Source organism: Conger conger, chromosome 1 (genome assembly GCF_963514075.1).
Source record: "Conger conger chromosome 1, fConCon1.1, whole genome shotgun sequence".
In the NCBI taxonomy this organism is placed as follows: domain Eukaryota; kingdom Metazoa; phylum Chordata; class Actinopteri; order Anguilliformes; family Congridae; genus Conger; species Conger conger.
In genome coordinates, this window is record NC_083760.1 from 59,673,656 (window position 1) to 59,694,579 (window position 20,924).

Consider the following 20,924-nt stretch of genomic DNA (forward strand, 5'->3'; position numbering starts at 1 on the left):
TGTTTTTGTATTTCTTTGTGAGGCATACTTTGTTTCTATTTAACTAGCAAACATTTATCATTTAAATAATGAAGCTACAAGCCATCTCATAATTATTATTATTATTTTTCTAAATGGGTTCAATGGAAGCAGATTGTTAGATTAGCATTACTTATGCATTTCTGCCAATGTGGTTCCTGTCTGTTTGCCTATATGGTTTCTTTTAATACAGTGTTGGAGTATTCTGATATCTTGTCATGAAAGCGCTTTCATAATTTGTTCACAAAGGAGTGTGCACATGGATGCACCGTCCATATGGAAGCTTTACATGCCAGACATACGACCTGTGTCAAGATTGTGGAGGTGAGTCAATAAACACAAGCTGTGTGGATGACTTAAAACATAAAAGGAGGGACCTGCATGTTGCATGTCCAAATATAAAGCCAACCACAATATGTAGGTCTACGTTCAAATATTATATTAAAAAATATGCACCTCTCAAAACCTCCTGGTATCTAATTTTGAGTTAATATGCAATAATTCAATTCAATATTCAAATTCAAATTCAATAATTATGTGGTAATTCAATAATAATGATTGATTGAAAAACATTTCCGTTGTCCCTATAGTTACGGGTCACACTCAAGGTCCCTGGTTATGGGTATGCACTTTTTTGTACGTCGCTCTGGATAAGAGCGTCTGCCAAATGCCAATAATGTAATGTAATGCAACAAGATCACGTTTAGAGGTTAGGCGATTGTTTCAAACTCATTTATAGCTGATGGAAATAATTTTGGAACTGAACACCGATGATATAGGGTACATTTTAATTCATAATGTGAAATAAATATATCACTCACTAACCACTCTAAATCAAACTAAAATAATTGTATTGAACGCAGTTGTAGTTAGGCAACATATCTTGGTGGTAGTGCACTACACAGTAAAATGTCCAGTGTTAATTCAACTCTTAACAGAGTGCATGTGAGTCTAATAGGGACTGTATGGTCTCTGTAAGAGTTGATTTAACATTGAATATTTCACTGTGTAGATATTGCATCTTTTTTGTGAGTAAAATGTGCATGGAAAAAACATGCCTAACTCAGATTCTGAATGTGCGTCTCGGTCTTCAGTGAGATGTACCCCCAAACTCCTGTTCCATGCTCATGTCTTATAGTGCTGAGGAGCTGAAGTTAAGCTGACTTTGCTTGCATGTATCTCATGTCTGGATAGGCGGCTGAATGATTGGGAAGCTAGCCATGCCAAATATTTGTCTGTTCATTTTAATTTAAAAAAATGATTTAGGTTACAGGTATACAGGATGCTCAAGTATGCATGTAAGTATATAATATAAACAAAAATATATACAATTCTAATGTTTCTCCTTTAATAAGACATTGCAGGTTAGCAGCATATAACTAATAGAACTTGTTGGATTGATTCAACATCTATGTGATTGTGTGTGTGCATGTGTGTGTGTGTGTGGCATATATAACCAAACACATAAGCCCAATGTGTTCTCTGCAAAAGTTGGGGAAAAACAAGATAATAAAAAAAAAAGAAAACAAATCCAATATAGTTTATTTGACATAGAGGTGCTCTGAAAATTTCAGTGGCTTTTCCGGTTTAAATGATTTCACTGAAAGCACAGAACTTAATGATAATAAAAGGCGAATGAGCTCTTTGCTCCATAGCAAAACAAACAGAGATGAAATAACAAAGACACCGGGAGAAACATTGTGTGCCCTCAACTTGGCTCATAAAAAAAAAACACTTTTCTATCACCTCATACACATATACACCAATCCACATGCAGTCCTAGAATCTGTTCTCTGTAGATGATGCCAATGAACATGCTCTATTGAAAATGTACTCTGCAATCATCAGACATCTAAACAACAGCTACGTAATTTCACGAAACCCACATTCAAACCTCAACAAAATGCTGTAGCTGGACCCTTTAAATAACGGATTTCAGAAGCACGCCCTCATTCTCTGTTCCAGTCCCCAAAGTTCCTGCTCCACGCTGTACAGTCCCAGTCAATCGCCGCAGCAGGTTTGCCTCTCTCTGACTTGCTGTCTTGAGCTGAAGGACGGGCAGGGAAAGGTCTGGGAAGGAGGGAGGGGGGGGGTCGTTGGTGTTAGCCCCCCTGAAAGCTGTGCACCCCTCTTCTCTTGTGCATATACAGTCTATATTCAAAAACATACAGGTAGCAGCAGCACCCCCGGGGTGAGGGCATGAGGGAGACGGAGGTGGCCAGGAAGCTGTTAGTGCGTGTTGCCCCCTGCTTGCGAGGTCAGGTCTCTGTCCTGGCCTCTGGAACGCCGGTGCTCCGTTTTGTTCCTGTTCTCTGCGTCCTCGTGGTCAGTTGATTCTCTCTCTCTCTCTCGCCAGTTGCGTTGGGCCTCCTGTTTCCTGCCATTGCGGAGTCTCCTCTCTCCTCTCCGCCTCCCTGTGAAATAGAAACAAGCAGATGTACACTCACTGAGCACTTTATTAGGATGTACACCTTCTTATCCGTGCGATTATCTAATCAGCCAATTGTGCGGCAGCAGTGCAGTGCATACAATCATGCAGATACAGGTCAGGAGCTTCAGTTAATGTTCACATCAACCGTCAGAATGGGGAAGAAATGTGGTCTAAGTGACTTTGACCGTGGAATGATTGTTGGTGCCAGACAGGGTGGTTTGAGTGTCTATATCTGCTGATCTCCTGGGATTTTCATGCATAACAGTCTCTAGAGTTTGCAGAGAATGGTGCAAAACATAACCAGTGAGCAGCAGTTCTGTGGGCAGAAATGCCCTGTTAATGAGAGAGGGCAGAGAAGGGCCAGACCGGTCAAAGCTGACAGGAAGGTGACTAACGCAAAAAACTACACATTACAACAGTGGTATGCAGAAGAGCATCTCTGAACACAGAACGTGTCAAACCTCTTAAATAGATAGGCTACAGCAGCAGAAGACCAATAAGCCAAGTTTTAGGCAGACTGGTGTACCTTAGTTTCCGATTTTAACTATCATGGCAAATAAACCTTCTGGGATCTACACATTGGGAATATGTTGATCACCATAATGGTTAAATATATGTTTTTTTGCTACATGTCATATATAATACCATGATATAACAACATCATAACTTAGAGATACTTCAATGTAGTGTGTGCTGAACAAAGGCATGCAGATTAGGCTACTTGGAGGGACATTAACAGTGTTGCTGCAAAAAAACATGTATGCTCAGTCAACCTACACTGTATAAATAAAGGTTAATAATAATAATAATTGCAGGTATGGATAAAGATACGAAGGATTAAGCATTTCATTCAGGTGCAGCATTTCACAGAATGGACATTTTAGGTGGGGTGAGAGATTTTGAACCCCTGTCTCTAGTATTATCTCGTACTGGACTGAAGCATACAACCCCTAACCTAACCTAACCCTGACCCCTCAGACCCGGTGCATCCGTCATGTGGAATGCCTGATTACCACAGCAGACTGTTTTGCTTTCTGAAACAACCCAGGGCGAGGCTAAAGCCTGTAACCGTGGAAAGAGTGGGTGTGTTTGTGAGATCCTCACACAGAACACCTCTCGCTGAGACTCCACACTGTCTTTTCAGTGAGACTGTTTCCCAAGCCCACATCTGCCATGCTTGTAAGTCAGCCAGGCCGACATGAAGTTCAGGGGATAAGTACCTAATGTGTATGGAATGGATCTCAAGACAAGATCAGACATATAACGGCTTCATATTATGAAAAGGAAAGATTTTCAGAAAATAAATCTGCCGTGGGATATCTCTCCACCAAGAAGCTATTATCTGACCTGTATTTGGCTACCTGCTGGAGGGGAAAATAACACAGATTCTGGTTATAAACCTGTTTATCCACCAGGGGACACTCTTGAGCTGTGTGAAATATCCCTTCCCTTCCCTCCCGTGACTCCTGCTCCCCTCTCGTCCTGCAGCACTGACATAAATCAGTCACGTATAAGATATGTCAAAAATAGAATGGCTTAAAATAACTTCTCTTTTTGATGTTTGTGATATCTAGCCAGAGCCTAAAACTCAAAAGTCCACATCATGTGCCAGTTTGAGTGTGGTCCATAAATATGATCCTCACCCCCCCCCCCCCCCCCCATACACAGAGACCTTCCCAAAAAAAACAGATGAGAAAATAACTGAGTTTGCTTTTGAAATTAGTGTGGGATTTTGTGTAGTGTAGTGGTGGACTGGGCTCATTAATCAGGGTGGCTCACCGCTCTAATCACACAGGGCCTGCGCTAGGCCACACTGACCCACGCATTCCACAGGTCCGTCCTGCGCGATACCAAAGCCCTTCTGCCCTGCGTGTTTAGTCTGCCCTCCAGCAATAACAAGGAGAAATGTTGGCAGTGAGGAGACACAACTGCCGCTGGTTCTTATGGTGGCCGTGGGGGTGCAGGGTTGGAGACCTGGGGCTGTTTATTTAACACCCCCTGCCTCCACCCGTGAGGCTCAGGACCAAGGGAGGGTAGTTTCATCACCAGGTTATTGTGGGGTGTATGAAGGGCTACTCACTCGTCTGCTTATGTAAGTGTGTTGGTGGAAGATGCCTGGCTGTGTGTGTGTGTGTGTGTGTGTGTGTGTGTATGTGTGCCTGTGTCTGTAGGAGGCGGTGGGGTGTATGTGTCTGTACACTTGTGTGTACAGACACATTGTGAGGAGTATATACCATTGATATGTCAGTGGTAATTAACAAACATTAATGTGACAGATGCTGTTGAGTCACCTGATACTGTTGCTGTAGCTGAAAACTATGGGGTAATATGAGTTTGTAATGGTGGGGGGCTGTGTATTTAAATGAATTCTGGACAGGCAATTTCATCACTCTTGAAATATCAGGTTATGTCTCACCAAGAAGGCCATCTAAGCTGCAAGTACAAATAATTTATTTCTATTTTCGAGTATCGGGTATGTAAATCGAGGATTGAAAACCATAGACCACTCCAAAAAGAGAATTAAATGATTGCCTACTGTGAGCCCTGTTTGGGTACAGCCATCATGGGCTTCAGAAGACACTGCCATCTGTATCCCTGTATACTTGTGTCCATATCACAAAAAAAGTTTGGGCCCTGTAGGGAAGCGTCATCTCAAATGAATGTGTGTGAGACTGTGTGTATGAGTGTGTGATTGCGTCGGCCGCAGACAGCACAATGACTCACTGGTAGCGGAGCCTGATCGCAGTTCACACTGTTTCACAAAGTCAGCGGGTTAGTCATGGGCTCTGCCTCGGCATGTCCTGAAAGCGGGGACGCTCTGTTGGGGACCCTGTGCAGATAAATGCCCACGTTCTTTGGAGCGGTCTCACTGTCTGTGGCCTGCCATGTCCCTCACCGCAGGGTCATTCCAAATGAGATGCCGTCCGCAGCAGGATGTTAGGTCACGGTGACAGGGACAGATAGGAGGTACGTCCTGTCTGGGGAGGGTTACCGAATGACCCCAGGGGGGGGGTTGGTATAAGAATATGCATGTGGCTTTTGTTTTTTTTTGGTATCAGAACCATCCCTCTTCTACAGAACCACAAGCACACATATCCACTCTTTCAAACAGACTTCAGAGGTTTACGCTGGGTCTGCGGAGCTGCCTCTGTTCCTAACTCCCAGCAATGCGCAAAATTCATCTGCAACTGATTATTCTCTATTATGAAAGGGGTAGCAAGAGGCAGAGAGAGGGAGAGAGAGTGAGAGTGAGAGGGAGGGGGAACACGGGAGAAAGAAAGAGAATGGTAATGTGCGAGAGGAAGAGTGAGAGAGTGAGAGATGTTTTAAAAAAGAGGGGAAGGGGAGAGAAAAGGAGAGGTGCTAGAATGTTGGGAACTGGAATGACTTTGTAGACAACCTGAACATGGATGACCTAAATGTGTTTTTCTCCTGAACATCACGGTGCTGTTCACAGGTGGGCTGAAAAGCGTGTTTGGGGAGGGCTGTTTTTGTTTTTGTGGGATGCCCTAATATGGGCTGTATCTTGTTTACGGAGTGCAGGGGCACGCGATGGCGTATGACACCGGGCACCGTCCTCCCTGATAGGTTGGTGTCCTGTCCTCCAGGGGGGCAATTTCTTTTTTTTTTGGGGGGGGGACTAGGCCGGGATTAGAGGCCCAGGCTCTGTCCCGCCAGAGGAATGCTGGGAGGCTTTGAAGGCACGGGACGCCTGCTTTCTTTTAGAGTGGGGAGGCCATCCGGGGAGCAGATAGGGGAGCGGAGCATTGGGAGAGCAAATTAGGAAAGTTGGGTTGGCGTAAACACAGTACAGAGGGCAGCAGCACGGAACACAAGCGTAAATATTTACACCCCGCACCCCGCGTGCTTGCACAGAGGAAGTGGGGTCACACGGGAGTTGGGGGGGGGGGGGGGGGGGGGACACGTGCGTGTGTAGACCGGGTATCATCGAGGCAGGTTCATCAGATTCACAGAAAGTGATGTTGAGATAGCTGAAAAACAAGATGGGGTTTTATGGTGGGGGGAGGTCGTGTTATATTATCTCCTTTGACGCAGCTGAGGCTTGGTTGAGGGAGTCACACATTTCAGAGTATAAAAGCCCCTAATAACAACAACCCAAGATAGGGGGGGTGAAGGGGAACTCTTGGCTCCTGCAGCAGAAACAACAAATAAGCGCTGGTGTGTGCAGAGGCGGGGGGGTCAGAGGGGGGTCTGAGGGGGCTGGAAGGGGGGAATGTATCAGTGACAGGGAGCTGGTTGGGATTACTGTGAGTTGGCGGAGGTCAGACCGATGACCCGCCCGCCCCCCGGGTGCATGCGGAACATAAACACGACGGGACGCGCTGGAGCAGATAATTAGCGCTGGGGTGGATGTTTCAGAAGCCGGGTCTTCTGGGTAATCGCATGGAGGGTGAGGTCGATAACCGAGGCCGGCTGTCTCTTAACACGCACCCACAGCTGCGACTGGGGCAGTCCAGCACCGCGCCGACTCCACGCTAAGCCCAGCTAGCCGACGGTGCCCCCCTGGGGCGTGGGCGGGGGGGAGTGTTATTCTTTGGTGTTAGAGAGGCGACACTGGGGAGGGAGGCTGCATTTCACAGTCAAATTTACACACATCGAACAGCCGCTGTACAAATCACTGCATGGGAATAAGCGGGTGGGCGATCTGGAGCTTAGTCGCAGGATTTGCCAACTTGTTGTATCCACACCCCCTCTTCAGTGAGACAGGCACAACACTGCTATGGAAGCTGGCTTCACTTTACCTGTCTTCTTTTGTGTGAGATACTGAATGGTAAACTTTTCCAGAACAAGGAAAAAGAAGCATTCAAGGCCGTATAAATCAGACCCCCCGACAAAAAGAACTCTCCACAGGAAACAGGCTAGGAAACAAACAGCCTTTGGAGTCTCTTCTTGGCGTTTGTCAACACAAGGAACAGAGCTCAAGGAAGTCAAATTCAAAGAAACTATTAGGATGCTGTGAAATCAGAAAAAAACAGTCAGATATATTGCCTTAGGCTTACCAAAAATCAACCGACTGGAAGAAATAGAGCACTGGTGAGCTCAGTAATCACAAGGAAGGCCAAGGCCACAGTTGATGACTGGAGAATTCTCAACATAATGAAGAAAAAACCCCACACACCTGTCCGACAGATCAGACAGGCACAGATGTGTCAGTTCCTACTCTCTGCAGAAGACTTCACAAACAGAAATAAAGAGGCTACATAGCAAGATGCAAACCACTAATTAGCAACCAAAAGAGGATGGCGAGGTTAGTTTGCTAAGAAACACCTGAAAAAGCCTGGAAAAGGAGCTCTGGAAAAGATTTGTGGAGGCCAAAAGGAACTGCCCAAGATCAAAAATACCCAACCTCATCTGTGAATCAGCTAATCTGTTATGGTTTGAGCATGAACTGTTGTGTGTGCAAATGTAAGATTGTGAAGCACATGGCCAAATCAAGAAAAATGTCTTTGTCCCAAACATTATGGAACTCATTGTGTATACATACTGTACAAACACAGACACACACACACACACACACACACAGAAAGAGAGAACAGTTGTGTAGTTACCTGGACATTTCTTTCTCTTGACCACGCACTTCCTTGTTTCTGACGTCGGGCCGCAGGGATTGCCGAGGGCGGAGGGGGCCTGCAGGATTTTGCGGACCCTCGTCTCTTCGCCTCGTTTGAAGCCGCACGTCTTCCCTCTGCGTGAGCAGGGACTCCACTCGCCCCATTCGCTCACCTCGCAGTGCACTGAGACAGGGGGAAGGGAAGAGTGCAGATCTCTTAACCCAAGCTCAAACTCAAACACAGCTCTTTCTTTCATCCATATGGCATCTCACAAACGGAGCACAACTAGCTGAACACCACAAGAGTGGCAGGGGGTGAAGGTCCTCACCTTGAGGTGTGCACGCCATGAGCTGCTCGCTGGGCTCATAGTCCTCCGGACAGGCGCGGTGGCACTTCCCATACAGGAGGTACAGGCCTTCTCTGCACCTGGTGCAGGTGTCACTGTTCACACAGCTGTCACAATCCCCAGCACAGCCTGCAGCACACACACACAAGGGCCTGTCACTCACAGAGCCTCTCCACACGGAACAGACATTCACACAGCCTGCAGCACACACAGGCAAGGGCCTGTCACTCACAGAGCCTCTCCACACGGAACAGACATTCACACAGCCTGCAGCACACACAGGCAAGGGCCTGTCACTCACAGAGCCTCTCCACACGGAACAGACATTCACACAGCCTGCAGCACACACAGGCAAGGGCCTGTCACTCACAGAGCCTCTCCACACGGAACAGACATTCACACAGCCTGCAGCACACACACACAAGGGCCTGTCACTCACAGAGCCTCTCCACACGGAACAGACATTCACACAGCCTGCAGCACACACACACAAGGGCCTGTCACTCACAGAGCCTCTCCACACGGAACAGACATTCAGGGACAGAGACTCATACTGATAGGAAGGAGCTGATGTAGGCAACACTGCAGTATGATTGTAGAGCGGGGGATTGCAGCCAGACACTTCCCATTTGGGACACTGTTACTGAGGTTATCTTCCTTGAGGAAGTTACCCTCATTGTATTTCTACAGTACAAAATCTTAATAGCATAACATTGATTATATAAGGATAATCCATGACGAGGCGGTCTGCTATCGTGACCGACACGGCGGCAAAGAACCCCCGGATGCAAAGTCAATAGCCAACAGTAGCAGTTTAACTGTAGCTATTTCTGGCAGTACTTCTGGTTCACTGTCACTCTTCGTAGCTATGCTAACTTCCACGACCCATACATTCATTTCCTCCCTGGCGTCAGTTAAAATGCTCTGATTCAGCCTCATTCACCTCTCATGGCATCGCTAAACACATTGTCTTTGTAAATATAGCTTTGTATGACTTGTTCAATGTAGCTGGCTAACTAACTATACATACGCTATATGCATAAATCATACAGTAATAACAACAATTATTATTGGACTTACGAACAAAAGCACAAAGGCTATGGCATTGGCAACCTTGTCATTTTGCAACAACATTACACACAGCGATCAGAATGATCAAGCATATCCCAGTGGCATATCCCAGCCGTTTCAGGCCATTTTGTCTAAGTACACATATCTTTATTCCCTTATGTCATATTAATATTAAAAGTATATCAGTAATACATATGTTTAGGAAAAGTCACAGAGGTGGAGCCAGATGGATTTCATGACAGCAGATTTATTGATCTTCTTAAAGTGACAAAGGCACTTCTTTTTGTGGAGTGATATGAAAATAAGCAGAAGCTGTCTGTTATCCATAGACATTAATATCAGACCACTGAATGTCTGAAGTGACCATTCAACAAAGCTGTGTAATAATATATACATTATACAATATAGATAACACATGTTATTTTATAATTATTATGCAGTGCATTAAAAACTGTACTGTCACTGTATTTCAAACAATTTCATACTCTTAACCATTTCTGAACGGTGCCATATCTCCTGTTTGAAATGACATGGATGCTGCCACGCATGTAACCGCACACACGCATGCGCACACGCTCACGCACACACACGCTCTTGCCCCACTCACCGAGTACACACTCCCTCTGCGTGGCGCTGGGCACCAGGCCCTCGGGGCAGCTCTCCTGGCACTTCCCTCGGTGCAGGTAATGCCCCGCTTTGCAGCGTGTGCAGAAGTTCCTGTTGAAACAGGAGTCACAATCCGACTTGCACTCTGAAAGACAGAGGACATACTGACAGTTACACCCCTACACAGATGACATCACACATGTGACAGGGGTATATAAAGGTAATTGGTGGTATAGGTGCTGAGTGAGAAGGAGTATAGGCGTGTTTGGCAAGTGTGTAGGCAGTAAGTGTGTTCAGTCTATGTAAAGAGCATTTGGTAGGTGCGTACAGTTGTATACAGTATGAAATTTGTTTGGTGGGTATATTCAGTATGTGTAATAAGTGGGTTCAGTAAGACCAGAACTTACTTGTGCACTTGTTTATCTCAGGGGACCGGGTTCCATAGTAACCATTGGGGCAGGAGGACATGCAGACCCCAATCTGACTCATCCCATTCCTCTCCAGGTAGATGAAGAGTCTGGGCTTGCAGGACAGGCAGCCATTGAAATCGGAGCAGGTCAGACACCCTCCCTCACAGCCTTGATTCAACCCTGGAGTCTCTGCAAAGAGAATGCCTGCACTGAAATTCTCTCTCTCATTCCGTGTGTTTGGTCACATTTGTGAACATAACTGAGTGTGTGTGTGTGTCTGTGTCTATGTGTACATGTGCGTGTGTCTATGCGTGAATGTGTGTGAGTGTGATTCTGGTTTGTGTATGGTGTGCTTGGCAGCATGTGCGCGTGACTGTGTATTGTGTGCGTGTTTGTATGCACTGGGGAAAGGCGGAGGGAAGAGTGTCAGGGCACTGGACTCAAGGACAAAGTTGGGGAGCTTTGAAATTTGCCTTAAATGCTGCTGATGCTTCACCAAAATAAATGAATAAAATACAAGTGTTCTAGTAAGAAAAGTAGGTTCTGTGAAAGAATAGAAATCTCCGAATGGTGACTCCTGTAAGAGCCAGGGCAGGCTCTTGCACATTCATAAAAAAAGATCATAACACATTTTTTAAATAAAACATAAGCATATAGATGACTCAAATTTTCAAAACAGATGCAGATACCTTTACAATACCACAGATGAATCTAGCTGCCAGGGTGGTTTTTAATGTGACCAAAAGAAATGGACCAAAAAACTGCCATCTGCCCAACAGCAGTGTCTTTCTTAGACATCCGTCAACTACCCTGCCTGAGAGTCAGGTGCTCAGTGCCACTAAGAAGAGTTATTAATAAGGCTGGGTATTTGTCATGGAAGATAGACCAGCTCCTTGCTCAACATGGTTTGACCAGTTCAAGCTATGCTATGAAACAGCTGGCAGCTGGTCATATTTCAAGCTGGTCATAGTAGGATTTTACACCAGGGAAGTCACAGAGCAGTCACGGCAAAGTGAAAATCTGGGAAACCCGGGAAAAATGGAAGAGAAAAACATGCATTTATTAATATTAGTTATTAGATCTCCTGTGCAGCAGTAGCAAACAGTTGAGATGCATGCATCAATAGGAACTGTCAGAAGTATGCTGGTGCATTTAATGGCTTAATTCAGTCCATCACTGAAAGAAAGAGCATGTTGTTGCCGTTAATTTAACAGAACGTTAAAAATCGAGCATGCTCAAATTGCATTAATTGCATTAATTAAAAACATGGTTACTGTAAAGTAAGTCCGTTTTCACTTCTTTAAAGTTAATTTTGGTATACTATGTTGTGTAGGCTATATTGCTAGGTTTGGTCTTTGGATTAGCGCTTCTTGTCTGTGAATGTTACCAACATTGTTGACAGAGGCCATCATACATCTGATTGCAGCAAATGACAATGACAGAAATCTTGATCACAGCGCATTTCCAAATACCTGTACCCATTTGTTTTGTTTTCCAAGCCTTTGCTAATATTGCTCAAATGCGTATGCTTATCCAAATAGCACTGTAGGCTACCTTAAGGTTGAGTTAGCATCCGAGAAAATGGCAAAACAACGTGACACCCGTGACTTCTATGATAGAGACCCAGCCTTAGTTATTATAAACAAAAGGTACATAAAACTATCCCACAGCTTAAAGACAAGCTGAAATCTTCACAGTGAACACGTCTTAAAGTATATATTCTTCAAATAGAATTGTTATACTTTTGTATTTTTTCTATCCACTTCTTGGGAAAGAAGGTTTTTATGAGATTTTACATCATTGTGTACGCTGTGGGCATGTTTTTCGATAAAATGTCTGTCAATATTCTGCCAACCCATCCTTTTCACATATTCTCATTTAACGTCACACATCCTCATTTCCCCCATAAATCTGTTTCACTCATGTATTCACAGTGAGCACTTTATTGGGTATTTTGTGTTGTTTTTATGTTGTCTACTGCTGTAGCTTATCCACTTAGAGGTTTGATGTGCTGAATGTTCAAAGATGCTTTTATGCATACCACCGTTATAATGCGTGGTTATTTGCGTTACTGTCACCTTCCTGTCAGGTTTGACCAGTCTGGCCCTTCTCCTCTGACCTCTCTCATCAACACATTTCTGAAGAACTGCTGCTCACTGGATGTTATTTTTTTTTCACCATTCTCCGCAAAATCTAGATACTGCTGTGTGTGTAAATCCCAGGAGATCAGCAGTTTCTGAGATATGCAAAACACCCTATCATTCCGGTCAAAGTCACTTAGATCACATTTCTTCCACATTCTCACATTTGATCTGAAAAGCAGCTGAACCTTTTGACCACGTCTGCGGGCTTTTGTGCATTTAGTTGCTGCCACATGATTGGCTGATGAAATATTTGCATTAACAAGGTGGTGTGCAGGTCTACCTAATAAAGTGATCATTGAATGTATATTTGGAAAGCTAGTGCTGCTCTAACTTCTGTTTCAGCTTGTCTTTAAGGCCGGTTCTTTGAGTATGCCCACACATGCACTCTAAATATGATGTTACATATGCATTAGAAGATGAATAAATTAAGCTAATAATTTGTTGGTTCTGATTATTGAAAGTTAGTACTATGAAAAAAAAAATAGAGTACATATCACTGAAAGTCTGATTAGATACTATAATAAACCGGAGCACATTCACATTAGTATGTTGTTTTCATCTGAATAAGCCCAATTCATTGCAATATCGCCTCTACATTGTAAGTCCACATGCTTATGATGACATTAACAGTTTGGATGAACTACACTGCTCTTTTCGCACTTATGAAGTATGCTTTTTGCAACAAGTGTAGTGTTTTTATTAATGGGGGCCTTCCCTCACACAGCAAACTTTCTCATGGTGTGAATTCACCCATAACTCAATAACTATCTACACTGACGCTACTGCTAAGCACACTAAACAGCATTACTTTTGCAATATTATTCTGAATTTTGCTGCACCATATAGAACTGTTCGAAAGTGGGCGGCGCAACTGTGGAACGATCTAATTGTTTTTTATTAGTTGTTCTTTGGGACAAATAATCCTGATTTGGAATGATTCATTTAAAGTGTTTAACAATATTTTAGCAACAAACAAACATTCAAATCCTAATTTTGTTGCATTTTTTTATTGAGATTGTGTATCTTTTTTTATTACAGTAAATTTGCAAAGCCACTGAATATTGTTTTTACAGTGTATTATACTACATGTACAGATTAGTAACACTACTGTCATTCAAAATGTCTTCGTGATTAACACTGAGTATTTGTATACCTGTGCAATGTATGTAGCCTACTCGAAAAGTGGTGTTGAGTGAAACAAATTTCCCAAATTCAGGCACTTGAGGAACAGTAAAGTTTATCTTCTCTTATTTCAGTTATCATCCCTGGATGGATGGTAATATATCAGGTAAGTATGCCTGTCAAGCAAAGAGACTCCAGAATTCCTTATCAATGTACAGCTTGCATAATGTAAGCCACAGTTTTGCTGCTAACATATTGTGACATAGCATAACATTGCTCTCTGTCCCTTCCCATTTAGACCCAAGAATATGTGTAAATGTGGTTACTAAATAAGCTAGGCTACTAAATAAAGTCTTCCCCATGACAATACTCAGTCCAACCAGCAATAGTCACTATATATATATATATATATATATATATATATATATATATATATATATATATATATATATTATATATATATATATATATATATACAAATTGAAATAGTCCCAGTGATGATTGAAGTTCAATATCTATCAAATATCGAGCAAGCTATGAATGTCAGACATTCATATTGATGGCAGTTATACGAACAAATGCAAATAAAAATGTTGCATATCGTTTTTCACATTTTGATTTTGAACTATGAACAGACTTATTTACAATTCTACTCATCTGCATACATATAAACATATAAAGAATACCACAGCCAATTACCCAATGTCCGTTGATCATTAATACAAACTATGTATAGTTTTGACACACTGAGTTAGAGTGGAGATTTTTACATTTAATTTCCACTACTGGCTGTATGTTTGCAATGGATCACCAGGGGTCTGTTTGACATATCCAAGAAGTCTTTACAACTGCGGTTCACTTGCCCCCATGTGTTCCTGCCAAACTTTCCCTGATTGCTGCACAGTCTGCCATGTTTGTTCACTCTGATGTGGTATGAAAGTCAGAAAATCATATCTGCCATTTAAACTGCAAAACATCAGCAATAGCACCCCTATCACTATGGCTCAATCCATAACCATGTTGGATGAACCTTAGGTTCAAATGACCTTGGAAGAAAAAAAATGGCTTACAGGTTAGTGTGATTACCCAAATTTGGGAAAACCCAGGGAACCATGGATTGACATTCCCCAGAAGCTTGCAAACACCAGTGGTTAATGGAGGTATTGGAGCTTCTTGAGCTCATTCTCCTATTCATGACTTCCTAGGTACCCAGTGCACATGGCTCTGGTGCCAAAAAGCCCCATAGTCAAACATGGTAGCCTCCATGAACTGGCTTCTCATGGTCTGCAGTTCTTATATATCTCTATGGGAAAAACTCCCTCTGGGAATTTTGAGAATGGTTCAATCAACAACCTTTTGGTTCCAGTGCAGATCAACCAGCCTGTCAGGTGGTGATGCTGCCCTCTGGTGTCAGCGAACAAGAGCTTTGGGGACCTTTTAGCATCGCAGACAATGTCGCTCAGCTTCCTATAATGAGATAATATGCTCAAATGCCATCCAATTTAAAAAAATACAAATAATTCCAAGTGTACACCAGTCTTTGTGAATGAATATGATCTGATAAATGGCTGGTGAGCCAATTGATAAAGTGAGACTGAAAGAACTGTTTGACAGTCTATCTTTTGGCGAATACTGGTAACCACATTAAAAGCTGCTTTGATCTGAGATTGTGCATGGTGACACAATACAATCACCCTATATTTAGTATTCTTCAAATAGCTTCAGTCAATAATATATACTGAAATAATCATCTCCAGCAATACTTGTGCACATGTAAAGACAATAAGCAAACAGAGTTTTGCAGTCAGCCATCCATGTGGTCACTAACTGGTTAGTTTCAATGCGGTCAGATCTGTAATCCACTTGTACAGCTGTAATTTGAGTGGAGCAAATGAGGTAAAGCTTGCTTTTCATAGCTATGCCAGCAGTGACCCCCCACCTGGACCTATAAACATTAATTTTAATTTCAGTCCAGTGTCCTAACCCCTACAGCATGCTCTGTCTCGAAGCATATATCAGCTGTGTGCAACAACACCTTTACATGTGAGCGTTGCAATAGGCTGCACTGGCGGATTGCGGATGAACACGCAATTCCTTTAATTGCCAAAGAGAGATTCGGCTAGTTCAGAAATAAGGTTTTAGAAATAAGACCTTCTGTGAACAAGTTGGTGAAATGCATGCAAAGCACGGAGCATAGGACGCACCCCGCTGCTCTCGCGAAACACCTCATTCTGCGCTCTACCACCGCAAGAAACGGCTGTCTTTGTTCTCTCAAGCTCAGGCCACAAGATCACAGTCGCGGGTTAAGAGCATATACTGTAAACAAATAAAAGAAAATCTAGCATCTTGGTGTGTACATTCTCATGGTGTTTGGCACGGATGCACTCCAAAAGGCTTGCAAAAAACGCAGGAAATTCAGGCGGAATGAACATTCACGCGATCGAGCCTTCAAGCGGAGAATGTTCGCTTCTGGACGCTTGACTTTTTTTCCATTGGGGACATCTTAAAATACTGGCGCACAGGCAGGATGCTTATAAACAACACATTTTTTAAAAAACAAACCACAGAACTCTCTCCCTCTTATATCCCGCTGGGGTGACTGGTAGCTCTGTGCTCCTGACAGACTTCAGGCTAAAACATGTTCAGTCAGAGAATGCGCTTCTTTAACTAAGCACACCGTGACATAACTGGTTATTATTGCTCTTGTTTGCCACGAAAATGAACAACACGAATAAAATATGAATTATGGTATGGTAAAAAATGTTTTATCTATGATATAATCTATTATATAATCTGAAAAAATAATTTGTCCAAGCGTAGTAATATTAATTGTTAATTCAACTTTAACCGAGGAGTGGATGGCGATTCCGGGTTCTATTTGTGGGGAAGGACAAGGCGAGTTTATAAGGACTTCCAACAATAGAGGACGCTGTAAATACGAAGTCGGTGTATTAATGGACTCGGGAGAAATGTAGGAGGAGGGCGAGTTTGATAAAGTGTTTAATAATGAACTTGTACAGTTAGTTATTGGTTGCGCTCCATCAATCACGATGTGACACAATCGAGTCATAGCTAAGTTTTGAGAAGCAGCGCGAGAAACGTTTAAAACAGAACCTACTGTCCTGCGACTAAATACGTCCCACTGGACCTCCGTAACTTCAGTTCACCTCTGTGATCTGCACGATTCTCTCCAGTCATAGACAAATGTACGCATTCAATTCAAAGGTTTTCATTTATGACTTATTCTCTCATCCTATCATTAATCATATCTTTACCCTCATTGCGCAAAAATAAGTATTTGCAATTGGAAATCGAAAATGAAATGATTAAGTATATAATTGTTAAAAGTCATATCAGTACAGGGTTTAACTTGAATAGTAAGATCATAACTAAGAGAATACGGCCAGTAGGCATCAGAGGTACGCCTATATAAACGTTTAATAACGTAGAATATCAAAACATTACAATTCCAACTATAATAATAATAATAATAATAATAATAATAATAATTTTATTGTTATGATAAGCCTATAATTATTGATGTTTTTGTTTTTCTTGTATTTCAATTTATTTTGATGCTCAACTTTATTCTCTCTCTCTCTCTCTCTCTCTCTCTCTCTCTCTCTCTCTCTCTCACTCCCTCTTACACACACACACACACACACACACACACACACACACACACACACACACACACAGCAATCCTTTCGAGAGACTTCACATCATCTAGCCTAAAATACAAAGCTGCAATAAGACAACACACATTATATCACAGCGGCTTCTGCGTGTGGGGCGAGACGCGGAGCAGGTGGGAAGGCACGAGCATCATCTCTGCGGCGCGAGCACTCTCAAGTACTTACGCGTATGTTGCCGGTGCCTGGAGGCGTGCTGCTGACTGTCAGTGTATTCCATACAGTGCAAGAACAAAACAAAGGAGAGCACTTGCAATTGCATAGTAACCTGGATAATGTGCGTGTCTAACCGATATCAATGTCCACGAGCAAGCTGTGGCTGGGTTTTTGCTGTTGGCGCGGATCTTTGAGTGATTCAAAAAATATTCCTAAAAGAAGATGAACCCACAACCTTGAGCAGGCGTGAGAACAGTGGGGTGAAAAATGGCCCGATAACGCCAGGGCCGATTATGCAGTAACATCCTGATGAAAATCCACACATATACCACTGGAAGAGACGGAAACAGGAGACAATCCTTGGAGGAAACCCTCATTCCATAGAAAACACTCAAGTTGTTATAAATTACCATCCACGTCTAGGGGAAAAAAACGTGATCAAGAAATAAAAAAGCAAACCAAAGAAGGACTGGCGTGGTCACAAAGTCCGTAGAACCCCTTTCCCGTACTTCTCCCCGAATAACACGTTTGTCCAGGTATGAAGGCTGTATTACTGCGTTCAGCTTCTTGGAGATCTTCGCCTCATCGCAGCATCACTCAGAACTAACCGATACTTCTGGCTAGAAGTAATATATTAAAATGCCTTTTGTGATGAGAGTTGTAAATCTGTTTCTCGCAATTATAGTTGTTTTTATTGTCCACTTTTTGACTGCAGTGCTTTCACTTGGATGTCCTCTCCAGCTGTGTGGTTAACTGTGTGGCGCGATCTTTGGGTCCGCCTGCGTTGAGTCTCAGTCCTTGCTCTCACTCACTCAACTCTCTGGTGGCACGAGCGCACTGTGGTCTCTCTCTCCCGTTCTCGGTTCTAGAAAGTTTATTTAGAGGCCGAGCCCCCCACGTCAGACGCTTCTGACTGCTTTTCGATTTTTTTTTTTTTTTGCTTTCAAACGCCGGCCTCTTGGCAAAGCATATTAAAAAAAGGAAGCAATGATTTTCTCTGCAAACATTTATTTTTGTTATTCCGTCTCAGGTGCTTAAAACACAGTTCGTAATTAGGCGACTGTTATAATTCATTATATAGCATATTCATGCATTTTTTAAAGTCATTTTTATTTATAGCAACCATTCTTAGAATTTCCGGTGTAAAATGTTTGTCTTGTGGCGGTTTAAAAGTTGTTTGTGAGATGCAGTAATTAGCAAGACAATTGAATAAAATCACATTGTTATAGAGTGAAAGCATAAATAAGACATGTCGTGTTTATTCTGTGCTCGTTGATGCGTGAATACTTTTAGACGTGTGACTTTTATGGTTGCTCTCTCATTAGGCTGTGCATATCCCAGCGGTCGGCGACGAGCACGGTCCATTCGTGCGACGGAGGCCTTCGTATATGTGTGGTTGCAGACCTCGTGGAGTTCCTCAAAAACCAGCAAAAGGGAAAAAGAACATGAGAGAGAATATCAAAAAAGACAATATCCAACATCAGGCGGTTGGCACGCGGCTATTGAAGGCGAAAGTTATTCTGTTTCTTTTCTGGCTTTACTCTCTTGGGGCAATTACAGCTATCGACTTTGTTTACAAATTGCTGCAATTTGGAGATAAAACTGGGGCAGACTGTCAACCAGCTCCAGCCTACAATGGCCTTTCACAGTGCAGGGGAATCCCTCGCGAGGCAATGCATATCCCTGTCATTAACTCTGAGCAACAAATAAACACTGGGCCACTCAGCGTAAGACCTACTGTTTATTACGACGCTAATGGGGGTACAGAGCAAGGAAAAAGTTTGGTCATTAGAATGACCAGAAATACCTCTTTTAACGCGATTCTTCAATTAGGTTGAGTTGGGAGCAGTGGCTTCAAAGCACATGCTCAAATAAAAGGCTTATCACGCAGATGAAGACAGTGGTTAAATTAAAAGGCTGGTCTATATGGGCTGGTGTTTTAAGGACATTGTCCAGAAGGTTTAACCTCAGAGTACTTATATCAATTTGATTGAGTACAACTAAACTATTGATTGATTTGATTGATTGAGTACAACTAAACCAGTAATACAGAGACCCCCAGTAAGCAATTTAAAGCAAGTTGGAAAACATTCTGGTTTCCGTTCCAGAGGCTCCAGGTTTTAACCCCCGGCAGAAAGTGCAAGTCTTGATCTAATGCACAAATCAGCTATTGTAAGGAGTAATTCTTATCATGGTCCTACTAAGATACGTTATAACAAGCAAATATTGTGTACTGAGTTGACTAGTCTACATTGGCTTGGATTAAAGCAACACCAGTTGCTATAACACCAGCAACACCATGAATTCATTAATTCTCAATCTGTCAGCCAAACATTAACCAATCCTCATGTGGTTGCCTACAATAATTATCTCCAACCTCCCATGATGATGGAGATGATGGATGGGGAAAAGCCACTGTAATAATTATTATTATGAACCCGAGGATAACAATCAGAAAATAATGATGAAAAGATAGCAAAGACCATTCTCCAAAAGAGGAATACAATATTGCTTGCAGTTGGAACATTAAAGTCATAATCCTGACACAGTACTTATATGTCTCCCATTCCAAAGAGAAACTGCATGGAACAGGAGAGGATCCAGGCAGGTTATTGAACACAAACATGAAACAATCTACCAAATGCAGTTCATAGTGAAATCTTTGTCTCCTCCCATTGTCCATCTATGGTTGTTTATTGCATGGACAATAAGCACATATACACTGTCATACACATCGACAAAGATTCATACGGAATGATTCTTACTTGGCTCCACCTTTAATGAAACAGGGTGACTGATGTTTCAATGTCAAGACATCTTCAGAATCAACAGTGGTCAAACATTAGCCAAGTAGTTTTATTAAAGGTGATGTGCTCTTGAGCTATGAGTGCTCCAGCTCACCTTATTTTGGATTAGACCATGTTAAGTAACCTGAGTAAGGACCCTTCTGCATGTACCTTGGACTGTCCTGCCTGTGAAGAACCTATGTAGCCCTCTTTTATTAGCTGGGCTAATGCACACACCCACCAAGGTCACACATGGGGCATTCCTCCGTAATATATGAACCTGGGACACACAGGGACAGGATTGTGAGACTGTGGCTTTCTCACTGCTACATACCAACCAATTCTAAATAACACATTTTAAAGTAATGCAGAATAGGTCAGAAAAGAATAACAGCTGTGTACTAGGCTCTGGCAGGGTGGAGAGAAAGAGGGTTTCCATCATTTTTAAAGTTGAGCTTATGTAATATGTACTTCTGGCGGGCAAGACCTTGAAAAGGCTGTACTCAACTTTGAATGGGGTGGGGCTGGAAGTTAGGTGTGGTGACTAGGTGGGCTCATCCAATTATGTT

General features: G+C 42.8%; 1 protein-coding gene across 1 annotated transcript; it reads right to left on the reverse strand.

The window, feature by feature from the left end:
* Positions 1-1,562: 1,562 nt before the first annotated feature.
* Positions 1,563-18,368, reverse strand: rspo3 (R-spondin 3). Its single transcript, XM_061261891.1, has 6 exons — positions 17,582-18,368; positions 10,453-10,644; positions 10,047-10,190; positions 8,351-8,497; positions 8,020-8,205; positions 1,563-2,432 (listed from the first exon to the last, which is right to left on the reverse strand). The coding sequence occupies exons 1-6, from the start codon at positions 17,673-17,675 to the stop codon at positions 2,248-2,250; spliced, it is 948 nt and encodes a 315-aa protein (XP_061117875.1). The 5' UTR covers positions 17,676-18,368; the 3' UTR covers positions 1,563-2,247.
* Between the last annotated feature and the right edge of the window lie 2,556 nt (positions 18,369-20,924).